The sequence below is a fragment of the Colias eurytheme genome, chromosome 31 (genome assembly GCF_061535395.1).
Source record: "Colias eurytheme isolate Ceu_HAF_F1 chromosome 31, ilColEury1 Martin Lab GWU primary, whole genome shotgun sequence".
Lineage (NCBI taxonomy): Eukaryota > Metazoa > Arthropoda > Insecta > Lepidoptera > Pieridae > Colias > Colias eurytheme.
This window is the reverse complement of record NC_143010.1, coordinates 2,263,501-2,283,457: the sequence shown is the minus strand read 5'-3', so window position 1 is coordinate 2,283,457 and position 19,957 is coordinate 2,263,501. Positions and strand designations below refer to the sequence as shown.

The window sequence follows — 19,957 nt, the reverse complement described above, 5'->3', positions numbered from 1 at the left end:
AAAATTCAATGTCAATTGAAAATAAACTTTACGCCACCTTTACGCCAATATTTCAATAAATTTATGTCAACGCTAAGTGCGCAATGAAATATTATTCAAAATCTAAATTACATTACATTAAAACTAAACATGGATGAACAGATTAACAACAATTCCGATGAAAACAATGCAGCGACCTCACAAGAAAATCAATCGAGCCAAGATTGTGATAATTCTTCAATCATTTCTAAAGAATATGTTACAAGAACAGTCGATTTTACATCTGTTGAACAGGAACAGGCAGCCCCAATACCTTCGAATATTGCGTCTAGTAAAGATGAAACTCCTAATTGTAAATCACCGAAAGCAATGCCGTTGTTAATATTTAGTAGGCCAACATCATTTATTTTGCATAGCCCAACTTACCGTCCGATAAATTTAACTTCTCAATCTCAAATATCATTACCCAATCAACCACAAACCTTATTTCTAATGGCATTAGCAAAATTAAATGAGAGTTCTATAAGTTTAACACTGGCTAATAACCCGCATTTGAGTTTGCTAAACAAGCAGAAGGGATGCTTGCCAGAACCATCTACTCCAGATTCTTTAACTAGTGCACCACCTTCGTATTCATTTGTATTACGTCAAATGACGGCAAGACGGAGACCAAGGCTAATGGGAACTTTTATACCTTCACCATCCTTCGTACAACATAGTCCTCCACCCAATTATGCTGCTGCGTTTGATATATACGTCGATAATGCCATCCCTCCACCTACTACAAGGGTGTATAACTTCGGCTTCACCCCTATACCGGTTATTTGCACTGAATGTGGGTACACAGGCATGACAATGGTGAGGACTAGAATAACTGTATGTACACATTTATGTGCCTTCGCGTTGTGTCTTTTTTGTTGTTGGTTGTGTGCCCCACTGCCATATGTATTACGTTCTTGCAAGGATGTGTATCATTATTGCAGAAATTGTCGCAACTATTTGGGAATGTATTGTCCTACTAACCCAGAAAATAATTATACGCGATAAAGTTATCCGCCTTAAATTTAATTAGCAATTACTATAATGAAAAGGAAACAAATGAGTGTCTTTATATTTATTATTTTTTAGATATTTTATATTCATTAAATATTATTTATATAATTTCTGTGGGTCTGTATATTATTTCCACATTTTCCGCTTATTTTCCGAACGAAATAATAGTGTTGCTAGATGTAAAATATGCATGTGGAAAACATTTGTGTTTTAAATGAATTTTAATGAATTTCGCCGTGTTTCATAGCTAATATTTGCTATTACTTTATCTTCTTCGTCAACAATATAATTTTCTTGCATTTTAAGCCATTTCCATTTATTTTATTAGGTTATAATACACCGAAAGGTCAAATAGGAATGCAATGTGATTTTACTAGCGACGCGTTCATAAGTTCTATCGATTTTTTGAAAATATATTGAAATTATTTCTCGTCTAAAATTCTAGAATCTAATAAAAAAACATCCTTGCGATAAGTTGTTTCTATAATTGTTATTAATGGGCTAATTGAATGTTCAGTTGTTTAAAAAAATATTTTTAACTATCAATTACAGTGAACGCGTCGTCTGTCAGTGATTTTTTCAGCGCCCTCTGGTGTTGAAATGTCGTTTTGTAAAATTAGAAGTCACAGCCTTCCGCGAGTTCCGTGTGTATTGCGGAAAATACCCTTTTTGGGCGTCCGACCACATGTGTGAATTGTGAACAAAATATGGTTCTTTTGTGATTTTCAGTTAAAAAAGACCTTTTTCTTGGTGTTTCATTCGACTAATTGATAGATAAAGTGCACTTGGTACGCGGAGTGCTCTAGAAAATTGGAACAAGACGACGGAAGTGAATTTTTTCGATGTAAATACGGTCGGTCCAGGGTCAATCTGGTGTGCATTGCGAACTGTGCGCATATTTCTTAGTGACCGAGTTTCTACGTGTTCGATATAACAGTTGATCGTGTTGGACCTTCGAGTAATTATTATTGTTCTTCGATTTGTGGGTCCGGGCCAAAGCATGGCGTATTGAGAGGCATGGCGCCGCGCTCGTGATCGGAGGTCGGCGCGGAGCGCGCGCCTGCTTACATAACGTAGCGGTGGTATGGCCACGCGAGTGTCCGTCGAGGGAACGGGGCCCTCGTACGCGTCAGTGCTAAATTTTGGTGGTGTTGAAAGTAATAAAGAAAACATTGAGTCCACGGAGAGCGTGGTGGAAGCTCCTCCTCGCCAAGATGACGAGGAGGAGGAAGGGTTCGTGCCTGTGATCTCGCACGCGCGGAGACCAGGCAAGAGTCGACGGGACCGGGAGCGCAGGGCTCCGCCGAGGCCTCACAAGACGCCTCAGGCAGCTCATCCAGACGCGCCAGCTGCACCGGACCCGCAAGCACAACCTCAGCAGCCGCAGCAGCAAACATCTGAGGCTCAGCCCAAGAAGTTTGTTGAAGCACCTATACCCAAGGTCAACCCTTGGCAGGTGAGTGTCATTCCTAATCTCTTTAATTCATGATTTTCCAATTTGACCGATACTCCATATGACGAAATTATGAAATACCGTCATGGCAGTGTTAATAGCATGCGACATCCAAAAATATTCACTATTCTAATTTATTTCATATTTGTCAAGATATCTTACACAATCATAACCTTAAAACATATTTCCTGTTCTTATATTTCCTAATAGCTGTGAATAGTTATGTATTATGTAAGTTAAAGAAAATGTGTTAATGGAAGCACAATTTTTAGCAAATACATTGATATTTGAACTTTTTATTATTCATTATAACATATAACGTGATTTATATTAATTTATGGTGTATCACACAAAGAATAACATATTATGTATGTTAAGAACGATTTATGTTTTGTATTTGTGAATAACATAACATACAAACATACAAAATATACATACTAATTTTTAGTTCAAAGAAATATTTTGCAATGTTTCTGCATTTCCTAGTTTATTTAACAATTAGCACACATCTAAACAAAAATGAATAGAAGCCATTTACAAATATGAATGTATAATATTTTTTTCATAATATTATTTACTAGCTGTGCTCTGCGGTTTTACCCGCAGTGTTCAGCTCCTGTTGGTCTTAGCGTGATGATATATAGCCTATAGCCTTCCTCTATAAATGGGCTATCTGACACCGAAACAATTTTTCAAATCGGACCAGTAGTTCCTGAGATTAACACATTCAAACAAACAAACTTTTCAGCTTTATCATTTAGAAATTTATAATATAGATACCTATGTTAGATGAGACGTTTATTAAAACCTTACATAAGTATGACACAGCTGATCAAGTTATTTAACAGCCTGCTACATTTGTGTACAAAATCTGTCTCTCTTTCAAAATTACATAATTATTACTCCAAATTTTGAATTTTGTATACAATTTGCAATAATAATTAATAGGTATACCTAATCAAGAATCTCCAAATGTGAGGTTTAATTTGAGTTGTGATTCTATCTCTTATTTGATTTGTAGTGTATAATGGGTATTATATGAGAATTATATACTTACCACACATTTTAATGGTGAACTGTTTTGTGTAAAAGTCTTTGCTTTATTCTTCCGCAGTCTTTAATTCGATTTTATTTGAAAAACTTGGATTTCAGCCACAAGTTACGAAGTTACTTAATACTATTTTCAATTGATATTGCCAAAAATGTAGGAAGGTTTTTTCTTGAAGTGTATCTTTATGTAAGATATATATTTAAACTGATAATTGATAGTTTTTTTGTCTTGATTTCAAAATTCCTTGGTATATCTCATGGCACAATTCAACCTGTGAACATTTTAGTCTATTGGTCTTAGCACAAAACAATTTAAACATAGTCTAACTTTTAACCAGGGATCTGTCACTTTAATAGTTGTCTATGTGAATGTTGAAATACGACATATCCAGATTAAAGAGAACCCACGCTTAAAGTTAAACCTGGTTTAAAGTTTTTTGTGGTAAGACAGTGAGATGCTTATCAGCTACATAATGGTAGATAATGAGACTTGATACATGATGTTTTAAAGCAGTGTTATATCCAGCATGGGAATGAGATGGTGCTATACAACCTAGATATAGCTCTTTCATTTTTATACTGGAAATAATATTGCTTTAAGACATCATGATAACCACCTAGATGGGCAAATGCATCAGTCCCATACATTCTCATTATAATTCTTTAAATCCTATACTAATCAACTTGTTACTATGTGATTATAAAATGATATGAGATGAAGATAAGAATATTTTTAACATTGTAACAGTGACATAGTGTAGAATCTGTTATGAAGGTAATTGAAATATGTGAGAAGTTATATAAAGATATTTCCCATGTGTTAAGTGAATCATGATGTTTTTTTCCTAAAGGAAAATCTTACCTGTGATTTAGATGTATCTGTGTTGTACAGATTGTATTTTATAATTGTGTTGTGTTTGCTAGTTTGTGTTTCTTCATTTGCATGGTTATTACAAATAATGTTCTGTATCTTTTATTATTTGACAAAACAAAACAATGCTATGATTTTAAAACCTATGTTGTTTTTGGGAAAGGGTGTTTAATATTTTATGAAATGCCCTAATTCTAACCTATAACTTAGATAAATGAATATGTTTATTATTTAAGACAATGACACAATATAATGTAATCTTCTTCTTATATATAAAAATGAATCGCAAAATGTGTTGGTAAGCGCATAACTCGAGAACGGCTGAACCGATTTCGATAATTCTTTTTTTATTATATTCCTGGAAGTACGAGGATGGTTCTTTATAGAGAAAACGTAAACATGTACCACGGGCGAAGCCGGGGCGGACCGCTAGTGTAAAATATTAACTTGAGTTTCTTTAAAAATTAGAATACAGTAGCAGAGGAAGTATATTTTTGACTATGGTACTGTATAATTTGTATGCAAAACTTGTATAAAGTTAAAGATTTATCAAGGTATTAATATTTTTAAAAAATATGATATCACACATCACCTTGACTTCAAATATATGAAAATGTGAAGTTATCTTAGTACCATGACATGTTTTTTTATGATTATGGTACTTTAAAATAACTTTTCATAATTAAATCAATTTCAATGCATGACCACATTGTAAATAATATATTTTTATTGATTAATATTCCGTAGTAATGTTATTTTAATTGATACTACAATAATATTATAAATTATTAGCGCGTTCAAACAAAGAAGCTGAAAAGTTTCTTTGTTTGAACGCGCTAATCTTGGGAACTACTGGTCCAATTTGATTTTATTTTCGGTGTTTGATAGCCCATTTATCAAGGAAGGCTATATATCATAACAAAAATGCTCCTTTGCTTGTTCTAACATAAAATGTTTGTGGATTGAGCAATTTGTATGTTGTTCGTAAAAAGCTTTTCGTCTGAATTGCTATGTCCTTCTATATGTTATTCAAGAATTGTTTTCGTGATAAAATAACATGCAAAAAAGAGTTTTGCTTTTTATATAATACATTCAAAACTTATAAGTACTATGTTTATTATTTCCTTCATGTTATTGATAAGCAGATATGAATTTTGAGTAATGTAAGATTTTATTTTGATGTAGTAATATCTTACGACATATTATAGACAGAATCGTCGTTATTTTACTATATTTGGTTTGTTTTATTTTTAAATTCTTAATCTTCAGTAAAATTATTTATTTTATCCTCCTTTCACCATTTATTGTATTTATTATCAGCTGTACAAATCTATATTTCTCAATGATCACTAATAAGGCGATTACAGATCAAAATTTGTTGAGCAATTTTTTGTTTTGGTTTGAATAGCATAAGATATAATTTTTTTACAATAAGTAAATTGAAATATTCATAATTCATAATTATTTTTTATCTGCACAACTATTTATCAAGCTATCTATAAAAATAGATATAAAGTACAAGTAATTTGTAATTTTTAATCCATAAAATAATGGTATTGAACGGTTGCTTAACAAAATAATATTGTATGGTAAACAAAGTTTTACTTCACCATGTGTTCAATATTAAATCACTAGCGGTCCGCCCCGGCTTCGTCTGGTGTACATGTTCACGTTTTTTCATCATAAGAACCACCGTCGTACTTCAAGGAATATAATAAAAAAAAAAATTAACAAAATTGGTTCAGCCGTTCTCGAGTTATACGCTAACCAACATATTTTGTGATTCATTTTTATATTATAGATGTACTTTATGTAACAGAAGATGATACAAACCTTTAAAAAACTTAAAACATTTAAGGCACATTACCTAATTATGTTATTAATAGGCATTTAACCTTGGTATTTACACTCAAGTTAAAATTTCATAAGACCACTTTCAATCTATATTGTGGTATGATATGGATTGTGTAATGCATCCTATTTGTTACATTCACAAGATAAATAATAAGTAATTATAAGTATTTATTAATTTCTCTTAAGACGTAGAAAGGTATATAGGTGCCACTAATCATACTAATGTTATAAACGCAAAAGTTTATTAATAAGGATGTATGGATGTTTGTTACTCTTTCATGTAAAAACTGCTAGATAATTTTGGATGAAGCTTTATATGATTAGCTTTATTAGATTAGCTTTATAGGTTATACATCAGAATAATACATTAGCGATAGAAATATTTGATTTTGCGTGCAGATAAAACCGCACGGCACAGCTATTGTAATAATAAATTCAAAACAAACAACAGCTGTGCCATATTATATGAAATTTTGTACAGAGGTAGATTGCAGTAGTCTTGATAAGTAATAAATCTTTTACTAATAGCAGTGACATTGACTCCAGCTAGCTTCTTTTTGAACAATTTGAAGACCGAATTTTTGGAAAGAATCTCCTCTGAAGTGTATTTGTGAATATATATATTGAATGCGTTTGAGAATACAGTGTATAGTGTAATTCATACTGTTAGCTGCTAGATAAGTAGGATTAGGCAGAACAATGTGTACTGGGTCATCTGTTATTATTTATTTATATTGCAAAGCAGTCAGCTGATTTTATTGTTATAATGTTAAGTCTGATCTGTATCCGTGTATCTGATTCACGGAGACAGGGGAGAATAATATAGAAATGACATCCATACTTATATTATAAATGCGAAAGTAACTCTGTCTGTCTGTCTGTTACTCAATCACGCCTTAACTACTGAACCAATTTGCATGAAATTTGGTATAGAGATATTATGATACCCGAGAAAGGACATAGGATAGGTTTTATCCCGGAAATCCTACGGGAACGGGTTTTTCTTTGAAAACGCGGGCGAAGCCGCGGGCGGTAAGCTAGTTTAAAATAAATGTTTATACCATTGCCGAAACCTAGTTTTGTTCATATTCGTTAAACATATCTACCATTCATATTTAATTTATGGAAATGGCAAACGAAAGTTTAACACCATGCAATTAACATAAGTGGCATCGGGTTGCTTATCATTTCGTGTTTTTTTTTTACGTAATAAATGTTTATAGTATCGTAAAATGAAGTGTACATATGCTATTATGTGGAATCGTGAATGAGGTGCATTAAACTGAGCGATAAATGTTATATGTGTTGTATTATCTAATAGTTTAGATTTATATGAATCACACATAGAAGGGTTGACAAAATTCGATGATTCCTATTTAGTTCTATAGCATTCAAATCCTACTAATATTATAAATGCGAAAGTAACTCTGTCTGTCTGTCTGTTACTCAATCACGCCTAAACTACTGAACCAATTTGCATGAAATTTGGTATGGAGATATTTTGATACCCGAGAAAGGACATAGGCTACTTTTTATCCCGGGAAAATGACGCAATCCCGGAAGTCCCACGGGAACTATGCGGGTTTTTCTTTGACTGAGCGGGCGAAGCCGCGGGCGGAAAGCTAGTGCTCTATAAATGAGATATTTTATGATATAGAATTATACTTGAATTTATTCTGTTCTTTAAGTATTTTTTCAAATTCAATGTTACATTTATTTGAAGTTTAATCCATTTTCTGTGAAATGCTTATAAATGTTGTCTCTATCTATCTATATTTTAGGAGGATTATCTATTTATCTGATTAAATTGAACATTAGCAAAGAAATAACTGAGGGTTGATAATTATTATCAAAGACGTTCTTAATCTTATACTTTTTAGCATGAATTATATTGTATGTCTAATTATTTTGATTGGCTAAGCACAAAGCAATGAATGATTTTGTGTGCAATAACTTGTATAGTATTTTATTTATAATATAACATTCATACTCTTTCTTGAACATGTCGTCTTTGCTTCTCCACTCATAAAAATGTTGCACACAGACAGATAAGATGTTATTTAAACATTTGTATAGATAAGTGGATAATGAGATTAAGTGGGGATTCATATGAAGATTGATTGGTATTTTTCCCATTTCTTTACTTGTGAAAAGTACTATGTATTTGTATGCCCTTTATAGTAAGTTATGTATTTGATCAAACATGTGTTGTGCATGAGCACACGAAGGTTTCTGTGTTGGTACAACCAATCTTTGACAGTGTACCATAGTTATCAACTGAAAATAGGTGATTTTACACGTGAGTGGGCGTGGGGAGAGGCCTAAATGTTTTAGTATCTACTTATTGAACATTGGTATCTTTTTAACTCGCTTCTATTAGCTTCACCTGTATGTTTGTATGTAACCGACTCCTTTTGATTTTGACCCACTTTATTTATGTGTATGTGTCCATAGTAAATATATTTTCTTTCATTCTGATATAATTCAAGTGTTAGTTAAATCTATTTAATCGCAATGAACATTTACACATATTATGACATACAATGTTGTTATGTGTTTAATTTATGTATATCTGTGAATATAACGATTGTATGTTAAGCTGTTTGTAATCTGTAGGGATTAATGCGACAGGCTTAGTTTTGTCGCTCTTGATGATATATCTATATTCTACTAGCGGTCCGCCCCAGCTTCGCCCGTGGTACATGTTTACGTTTTCTCTCCATAAGAACCAACCTCGTACTTCAAAGGAATATTATAAAAAAAGAATTAACGAAATCCCTTCAGCCGTTCTCGAGTTACCAACACATTTATATAGTGATTGATATTCATTGATTGGAAGGTGTCATTTGATTTTTATAATATGTACTTCTTTCACCACAATATAAAATATAAATGCTTCTAAACGCCTACGTCGGAAAGGAATTGGTTTTTTGTTTGTTTGGGTGTATTTAAGCAAAATTGCAATTTTCAAAATGGAGTCAGCTACACAAAAATCCTTAATTTCCCATAAAGTTCGACATTATTATGAATATTTCGCCAGTATTAAACGAATTTTTTATGAGCTTAAATAAGTTCCATGTTTCTTATTCAGGGGGTATTTAAAAATCTATTAATATGAAGTAGGTATCTTTACGCATATACCACGATTCCGTCATACGTAACACGTTACAAAAAGAACAAAAAAGCAAAAACCCTTTCTCCGTTTATAACCGGCTATCATTTAATTGCTTCATACGACCCACATTGCACACGTGGTCAGTTTGAGGTTAGGTTCCCTATCGATGTGGCCTAACCGCTGAGATAAGATATACGAAGTCTGATAGCGATGTAGGTACGGTGTATGTCTTTGTGAAGGTGTAGGGTAATGTGGTAGAGAGGGTATGGTCTTCTACTTGAATACATACTTAGGGGTAGTTAAAGGGCCAATGTTACTTGGCTAAGTTGTAGCTTTTTAATCGTAAAATAATTTTTGCACTCGGTCCAGTCGTTTTTGAAAAATATTAATTTTTCTCTCATAATGTTATTGAAGATGAAAGTTTGAGAGATCACTGAACAAGCAAGAATAGCTGAACAAATTTGGATGCGATTTTGTGAATATGTTGGGATAAGAACTGGTTAAACGTGTATTGTTAACCTGTTGTTCTTCCGCGTTCAACAAGGATGTAAAGTATCTATTAATAACTGGATAACAATAATTCATCAAAATGGGTTCAGTCGTTTTGTGTCTAACTAGATATCTTCACATTGGAAAGAAATTTCATATTATAATTGGCCCTATTAATATTGTAATTCATTAATTACCTTAAATAATTATCGTATTGTTACGATACAAATTGTATGCATTGTTGGCGACACGTCAAAAACATGTTAAGTAATCGTAACACACGACTAGGTGCTTATCTGTGGGATTATTTGTGATAAATAATGTGTAATACCCGAAAATATCTGATATCGGTCAGTGCTGATAATAATTTAGCGTTACGGTTGCAATAATCGCGAATTATTCGCACGTAATGGACAGTATGAAGGACGAGAATATGATTATTCGAATTTACTCGTTGAATCGTTAATTTTGATACCACACTTGATAGGTTTTGAAGACATTTTTTTGCAGAGAGTACCGAAAATGAATGAAATACTTTTACGTACTTCCGTAGGTAATGTCAGTAAATATACTCTTACCCTCCGTCGATAAAGGATTTATATCTAAATAACCACCTGGTAAAAATTGTTTTGAACACATTGGGTTGTTATACAATCTTTTAGATTTCCTTTTGTTGAGTACCTGTCTACTTTGTATAGTACCGTATAGGTACATGGTCTCAAACTAGACAATTATAATCGCCATTTTTAATTAATATCATACACATACCATACATTTTAAGGTGTACATTAAACCAAGTAAATGAAATGTACAAAAAATAGATTTATCAATTTACGCGCAAATATTAAATAACAATTGACTCCGGTTCTAGTGAATTATTTCATCATACCAACCCTCAAGGTCGCGTGACGTCACGTGACGTCACCAAGCGTGACAGTGGGTTATCGTGTCTGGCAGAAAATCGGATCTAAATACGTAGAATATATAAATTTTTTAATAAGACGGCGCTAGCGATCGATGCAGTCGGGTACTTGCTAGAAGTTACGATTGTGAGGTAATGTTGTGAAATAACAGCCCTGGGGTTTCGCATACAGTTTTATTAGCTTCACCTGTATGTTTGTATATAACCGACACCGTTAGACTCGATTTTGACCCACTTTAAATGGACTGATTTAATTCAAACTTGTACGCTTATCAAGGATCGGTGACAATACAACAAGGATCAGTTTAAGCGTGTTGAAAAATTATGTAATAATTAATAAGACTGCGCTGTTTCATTTGCAAGGATCCTGTTTGAAGCTGTGGTCTAACGTTGTGAAATAAAACCCCTTTCTCGGGCTTCTATTTACTTTTATATAGGAAAAATGGCTTAATTAGTGCCATACCGGATGTATGAGAGGGTCAAAGCTTGTTCTCGTATTTGTGAATTTTTTATTGTTATTCTTAATTGATGACTTCCGTTCAATCGGTTGTAATTGTTCAATCAATGATAAGTGATGAGTAATTGTGATTTTTGAGTTGTATCAGAATCGACTGATGGTCGATGTTTTCCTCTATAAGTCTATAGTGAAGAATCACGTCTAATGCAATATCGCGATGAAATATCATCACCATCATCAGCCCATATACGTTCCCACTTCCATACGGGCCTCCAATGAGGGTACATGCCATAATCCGATGAAACATACGTTCGACAAATCCATATTGTAGTAAGGATATAATTAAATTTATATTTACCATCATACTTCTGCAATCTGAACTAGCAACGTAAGAGTGGAAGAACCATGATTAAATAAAGTTGAGAAAATCAAGTTCCCTCAGATATCAAATTCAAAATTTAATAATTCAATGTATTTAATACCCAGCTATAAAAAATAGAATATAATTCATCCGTGATCAATGAGATTTCACCCTCTCCCCAGTTTGAAGCGCAGTAATATAAAAATGCTGATTTCGTTTTAACTAAAATAGTCATACAAATATCTGATAAAATAATATTTAGATTGTCGATGCTAAACCCGTCTAGTAGACCTGTCTTTGCCAAATTTCAAACGAATGCACTGTGAAGTGTAAGTTAAGTTTTCTGGGTTGCACAAGATCTTTCTATGTTTTCTCTCATTATCTGAAGCTTCTAACGATAACAGATACAATCTTCATATTTATCCATCCAATAAGAGCATGATTTATAAGTTGTTTTTAATCAAATTTCAACCCCCAATAATACTTGAAAAGCAAATAAATACATTTGATGCCTATTTTCCTCTGACTAGCACATATTATTTTAGATAGATCGGAACATCTCGCCACGCGCATCACACCGTGCCCGGGGTCTCGAACGTTTGCAATTGAATAGCAATTACTATGCTGCTAGTGATTTATTTTTATACTTCGCTAGACTAGATGTATCCCGTGGCTATCGGTGTGGAATCTTGTGTAAGTAGGGAGTCTTTATTGAGCTTATTATGTCTACGTAAAGTTGTTTGTTTATGTAAAAAAGTAGCTTGGTAAAATGTACAAAATATAATTATATATTCTAATGGAGGCTGAAGTGTAAAATATTAGATTTGTTGCACTTCAAGTAAGTAGTAAATTTAGAGCTGAAAGCAACAGTTCGGTATAATAATTCTATAGAAAATAGCGCTAACTGTGATCTACGAAGCTAAACCTTTTCGATCAGATGATATTAAGTACAGCAAATCATAAGAATCTCAATACAATCGGATGAATGCATCGGAATGAATAAATAAATTAAAATTGCATACACATGCAGAAACCAAGTGATCCGCAACAAATCATATTATCACGCATGATTTAACTTTCTATTATACAAATATTTATTTTACAAAAACAAACTATGTACTGTAAACAAATCTCAACTATTAATAAATAGATCTACAGAGTAACCAATAAATTCATCTAATTGTATTCAATAACATAATAACGCGTTGGCGGAGTGCCAGCACACGTCACAAATGTTGCAGTGACGTCACGGGACCTTGTTACGTCATAGGTCGTAAAATTTGTTGGCATATCCCATGTTTTAGTTGGAAAAATGTAGGGAGGCCAGAAAGGTGGGTTGGGTACATTGTGTTTATGAATGATGCCAAAATGTAGACATCTTCTTCTTCTTCTTATATATAAAAATGAATCGCAAAATGTGTTGATAAGCGCATAACTCGAGAACGGCTGAACCGATTTCGATAATTCTTTTTTTATTATATTCCTTGAAGTACGACGATGGTTCTTATGTAGAGAAAACGTAAATATTATGTACCACGGGCGAAGCCGGGGCGGACCGCTAGTTTTATAATAATAATTTGCTTTACGTAATATTGTGTTATAATTACGTTATATTTGGTGAAGGGATTAATCTAAAAATGGTCTATTTACACGAGTGACGACAGAATCTTCTGACAAGATAACAGCGTTACTGCTGCTTTGTTTCCATTCATAATTTTAACATTTCACGTAAGGAAAAAAATGCTCTTTGGAACAAGAGCTTCGAAATTAAACAGATTAAAAATATTTCCGTAAAATAAACTAATATCGTTTTGGTCGTGTGATGCATCATGAGACGTGAGTTTCACAAATGACAATATTTTTCACAATGATGTCAAATGGCCGCGACCTTGCATGACACATGTTTGTAAATAGATGGTATAAATGTGGGGCCTGAGGTCAGCCAATCTATGAATCGCTAAATATATTGTATAGAAGATGGGAGAAACTGGGAGAAAGAATATTTCTGGAAACTTCCTAGAAAGATAGGCTCTTCAAGTTCCTTGTAAGTTGTTCAGCTCTGTCACGGGAAAAGGGAAAATTTAACCAAATTGATTCAACAAATGACAGATAGGTAGATGGAAAGTAGCTAATTCGTAACCAAAATAAAGGTCTTGATGCTCTCCGATCTCGTACAATCAAATATCCCAATGGTCCGGGAGCCAGCAGCAGATTTTATGACCAAGTTCCTCTCAAGCGGTAATTAGTAAAATGCATCAAAGTATAGTATTATGAAGCCTCGTGAACGTCAGCTGGAGCTCGGTTGGGGGGAAGAGCGGTTGTAGCCTCCCGTATCAGCTGACGGTTTTTCCACCAAGATACAGCCAGCTGACATATATATTTATCCACAGTTACATATAAGCTATCATCAGGTAAATTTTTGTTTGAGAGGAAATAACGGAAAATAAATTTTTCTTTAAATTTAACTTTCATGTTCGAGACACCAGCTGACGTATAATACACCATGTTGTAACCAGCTGACTATTTTTTTTCGTTGAGATATTGGGTTAGCTACAATTTGATAAATTTTTAGCTGAGAGGAAATGAATGAATGAATGTATTTTTTTTCCTATGTGCGTGGGAGGCTACAACCGCTCACCCCCCCAACCGAGCGCCAGCTGACGTTCACGAGGCTTTATAATACTATACTCTCATGCATCTGACGAATTATCTCTTGAGAGGAAATAGTTAACCAAATTTGCACCTGGCTCCCTAACCACAAGTTAGACCGTTGTGTTTTTTTAGCCGTGTTGTCTCAATGAAAAAGCACACACTACAGTTCCCGCTGGAGTGTCTGTCTGTCCACATAGCGGTGGATTAATCAATAGAATAGACTGAAGCGTATCACGAAATTTCATGGGCGATAAATTATGGGCATATTTTTTGTCTAACAGGTATATTTTCATATAGTGATTACTGATTATTATAGGACTTCTGTATGTTCTTTGTCTGTGATAGCATAGATTGTCTAACAGTTAATGAATACATAATTTCTGTTTCTTTTTTCCTTAGTAGTAGTTACAACTACAGAGGTAAGGAAAGCTATTAAGTAGGCTATCGAATTGTAGAAATTGGGAAGTCCCGCGTCGGCTTATGGAGCATTGCACAATCGTTTTATTTTATTGATCGATTATCCTTTACGGTCAAGTTGTTTCTGCACTTTACTTATGTGCCGATACTATAGTTTCTTATTGACTTATATGCTGATATTATAGTATCTTAGAATCAGGGGAGTTTTAATTATGTTTTAAAGTAGTTTTAATTCCAGTGTAGAAAAATAACTGCATATTATATAGATCGTCTATCACCATCAGGTTTCCAAACAGGTAATATTGATTAATTAATAAGATTAATAAGACATCATAGGAAATTACCCAGCTCTCAAAAAATTAGATATGTAATTGTAGTATTCATTTCTGTATTGTTTAGTGCACAATAAAGAATTATGATTTAATTTCATCATCTTGTCTTCATATAATTTTCCCACCCTATTCCAAGGGCGTAGGTCAGGTCTAATGGGAGCACTGGATCTCTGCCAGGATGCATTTGTCATCTGTCATACGCACTCGCACAGCTATTAGATTTGATATTGAGATTCGCAGAGGTCAAGGGGTCATTGCCTCTGGGGATTTTGCGTCTTTCGTCTAGCGAAGAGATGGTGATGGATTGGTATGGGGTAGTTATTGTATGGGGGCTTTGAATCAATCAGTTGTTTAAATATGGTTGGATTATTTTGAGATGTGATTATTACCATTTAGTAATTATTGATTTTAACTGATTTTAAACTTGATTATATTATTATTATCCCGACGTTTCGCACACACTGACGGAATAAATCATGTTTAAATCCGTTCAAATCTTTAATTCTAATTGGCTTGAGCTTTTAATCAATAATTTATTTATTTATTTATAATCTTTATTGCATACAAAACAAATAATGTAATTTTAACATTATTTTGAGATGTGATCATTACCATAAATGTAACAGCGTCCTACTGCATAAAATTGGACGATTATAAAAATAAACGAAATGAATCATGAATTCAGTAATGAACGCATTAATAAGTATATTTGTCGTTAATTTTGTATACGTAGTTAGTTATTTATGCGTACAAACACTAATTAAAATTATACACCTCGGATACAACGAGCCTCCTGCCAAAACATCATTGTCTGACTAGATTCTAAAATTCTAAAGGGGAAGAAACTTGTACTTATTATCTGTAAAAGCTTTTTAAAGCAGTGTTAATCTTAACCAATTCCTTATGGTCCTATTAATTTATACCTTTCTGTTTATTCCCATGAGAGAGTTTAAGACTGAAACATAATGACTAGTGGAGATGATTTAAAAGCGTTTCTAAGTGTTTGGTAAAAGCATGTTTGAGTATTAGTTGTGGCAACTGTAATAATTGTATTACAGTTGCCACTTATTGTTAATACATATATTCCACTGATCGATTTTCTTTAAGGACAAATAGGTGATCAGCCTTCTGTGTCCTACTAGACCGAGATTTTTTCTTCGTCTCCAACAGGATTCGAACCTAGGAACCTCAGTTCTACGCTCACTCGTTAAGCTCTGTAGCCAGTTGGCCACACAATTGCAACGGCTAATGGGTTTATTTATTACTTGACTAGGGCACTAAAACAATACAGATTTATTATTAGTCCATGCTGCGGCTCAGGTAAGGGCGTCACGGTTGACCAATCCATATTGTACAGTATTTCATCATATTGATAGTACTCGCTAACATTGGAGTGTGGCCAATCGTTTTTAGCTAATAATACGCACAACACGATGCGTGTAGGGATTTTGTTTTTGTGTCTTTGTTGTTTTTGTTGTTCTCCGTTAAGTAGTAAAGACTAAAGATCCTACCACGCATCTTAATAGGATATTTTCTGTAGTATGCTCTTTTCGGGAACTGCCAGTTAAGTATCTGTCTGAGTGTCTGGGCATGCTAGACTGCCAAGCTTAACATTGGGCAACGTCGCGGACAATTGCTTGAATAGTCAAAAGTACAAAAGATGGCATGTTGTTGTTGTTTTAGGTCGAAAAGCTTATTTCGTAAATGGTTTTATACTTCTTGCTAAATACTTTGCGAGATACTGTTTTAGAGATTTTCAATTCTTCTCGTAACAAGAATGAGGGAATAATTCTAAAGAATAATCTAAACTGAATTTAAAATCCTATTGTTACCAATTTTATATCTATCTCACGATTCGCATTAGTATATATTTTTCATATTGTATTGCACCATCTTAATCGAGAACAATTACACACAAACACTAATACTAGAAGAAGTTTAATTTAAGCATATCAAGAAAGTACACAGAAATAGTTTACCGACCATAAAAAGAAGCAAATGTCTATCGTCTAGTGACAGACGAAATGTCTGGCTATAAGCCAAAACATCAAACACCCGACATGGATGTTGCCAGGTACAGAGCTGGTGGAATTTTATTGTTTTATCAGCTGGCAACACGCGAGGAACATAAGGAATGAGGCAACACTGTATAATTTTACGTCAACGATTTAATAAAAAAACGTATTTTTTTGTGTATTTTTAATTCGTGCGAGTTATCTTTAATTTCCATTTCATTAAATTTTGTTTGTTATGCTAATGAGCTGAACAAAACGTAATCATTTTGTAATTTACATAAAAATGTAACCATTCATTTGATATCAATTTGTAGGTGCTGTAGCTAATAAATCCTACTAGATTTGCTTGATTCGTTGAAATTATGAATAATAGAACAATGTATTTACTTATAAATATAGGTATTAATATATTTTCCATTCTTGTAAACCGGATAAAATGTATCATTTAAAGAATGCGGTTATTTCCCTAATTAAAATAATTTATAGTGTGTTTTTAACACGCTTGAATAATCGATTACCTACTTTGTCAAGTAATATCGATTATATAAAATTGTTTTCTAGCTTATTGCTAGTGGAAAAATGTATTAACGTTATAAAAACCGATTTTTTGTGACCTACAATAAAACCATTTATCTGACTTTAAACAATTACAGTTTAACAAGCATCATTAACCAAAAACAACGTTGTTATTTCGATGACAATGCATCTGGGAGGTTACCATTATATCTTAAGCAGTATTATTTCGTAGTGTGGGAAAGTGATGGCGCTACGACCTTTATAGCTTGTCATTTTTCCACACTGAAATTAATACTAAACACATCATGGTTACCCCCCTGAAAACTTTAATGGCCTCCTTGGCATATTAGTTAACGCATGAGCGTAGTACCAAGAGGTCCCGGTTTCGATGCCTGATGGAAACCAAGAAAATCTCCGTCGGGATGTACACATAAAGCTGACACACCTAGTTATCCGTAAAGAAAACCTATCAGTGAATCAGATGTATATCCATCTTCCCCATACTTTACTAGGGGATACGGGAATTCACACACATCAAAATAGCTAACGCTCGCCTCTTTGCGTACGTGGTTTTCCGCATATAAATGTATATCGGTCAATTTTTTTTAATTCAATATCTACATCCAGCTACCAGTCAATCAAGCAAATACACATCACCACACAAATATAAGTAAAGTAAAAACTGTTTTTCCATGAATTTAAATAGCGAAATAAAATCGTTAAAATTATTTTCTGTCACATTACTAAACCATAAAATGAATGCGATAATAATACATCGACTTACGACTAGCAACCGAATTAAAAATATAATAAAAGAAACAACGTAACAAAATGATTAGCGGGGCCTTGAGCGATAACGGGCTGATAACCGCACATCGATCAATTGCTTTAGTTTTCAATAATATGTGTAATTTTCATTGATTGTCATTGATACTTGTACTTTTGAATCACGTTAGTGAAATGTTCACTACATAATATACAACTACCCGCCAGGCTACATTAGTTGGCGTCATATCGTCTGGATAATCGAAGGTCTGTGTATTTCCTCTTTATTAAATGGATTTGTAGCAGAAAAATTCGACCTAATTCAAACAGAATTCAAGCCAGAATTCCAACCAAACTGTATACAAATCCTACACAACATTTTGCAATAAACTGCTACTACATTAATCACTACTATCATATTGCTACTATATACTGCTACACAAAAGAAGGCGGAACACTGTCCTGGTTGAATTCATAAAGAAAAAGCTAAGATCCTGTTCTTTGAAGAAACACCTTTCTTCTTTCGCAATCTGCGCTTGAACGCTAAAAGTTCAACAGTGAGAGACTGCTCAGACGATTTGTAATAAGACATTTTTCATAGCGTATTATTTGCTATAACTTCGTTAATACCGTACTTAAAATTTTCATTTCGATTTAACTTGTGTTGCTTTGAATACTACCAATAATAATACGGCTTAGGGAGAACCTGGTACCTGTCCACATAGGCAAGTTGTTTAGAAATTAGCATAAAACGGAGGGCACTTATTCATATTTATTATTACACAGCCAAAGTAAAGTATTTATTATTATTTACAGTACCAACTACCAACGCCTATTTAAAATGATAAGAAAATTATAATCATTGCTTTGAATGTACTGTCCAGTGACGTTACAGGTGACAAGTTTTAAGCGCTTCATTTTTTAAAATGCTTAATCTACTCTAGTAGAAAATGATCAGTGATTTCATACGAGTTTAACTCGTTCAAAGTTTCCGGGTTTGTTCGCATTGATTAGGTACACGTGTACTTGGGGTAGCATCCCATTGTATAGTCTTGTTTTGGAAGACTAGTTGCGCCTGGTGGTGTTTCTTGATATGGATAACTATGGAAACATGTAGGGATCGGTTTGATTTGACATTGGCATGAATGATAACACGTTTTAACAAGCTTTTATTATCATCACCTGTCGGATCGCTTTACACTAGATTTTGATTTTTGACCCACTTTTTAAACGGATAGATTTTATTGAAAAATAATACCCTTCAAAATGCGCATTGAAGAAAAATAATGTAAGAATGTTATTCTGGGGAATAATGTACATCGTATATCGAATAAATGATTTCTTCTTTCTATTAAATAACTAGTGGTCCGCCCCGGCTTCGCCCGTGGTACATGTTTACGTTTTCTCTACATAAGAACCATCCTCGTACTTCAAGGAACATAATAAAGAAAGAATTATCGAAATCGGTTCAGCCGTTCTCGAGTTATGCGCTTACCAACACATTTTTCGATTCATTTTTATATATATAAGAGAAGATAGGTACATAAAAATTTCCTATATGTACATATATGCTATCCCAAAAATTTCCCAACTCGACTTCGAAAATCCTGATTTTCGAGCACTAACACGAAGACCTCGTTAAAATAGAGTTGTCGT

General features: G+C 33.5%; 2 protein-coding genes and 1 long non-coding RNA gene across 3 annotated transcripts in view; 2 read left to right on the top strand and 1 right to left on the bottom strand.

The window, feature by feature from the left end:
* LOC149895407 (uncharacterized) overlaps positions 1 to 19,957 on the bottom strand; it is a 270,965-nt gene that overhangs the window by 24,951 nt on the left and 226,057 nt on the right. The gene's annotated exons all lie outside the window — the stretch shown is intronic.
* On the top strand, positions 130 to 1,026 carry LOC149895419 (uncharacterized). Its single transcript, XM_090118841.1, has one exon. It carries the CDS (start codon positions 130 to 132, stop codon positions 1,024 to 1,026), a length of 897 nt encoding a protein of 298 aa, XP_089974967.1.
* The window catches only part of LOC149895417 (la-related protein 1-like), a 98,157-nt gene continuing 79,857 nt past the window's right edge, over positions 1,658 to 19,957 (top strand). The window contains exon 1 of the mRNA XM_090118935.1: positions 1,658 to 2,488. Within this exon, the coding sequence (XP_089975061.1) occupies positions 2,117 to 2,488 (372 nt within the window). The 5' untranslated portion in view covers positions 1,658 to 2,116. The remainder of the gene's footprint in view (positions 2,489 to 19,957) is intronic.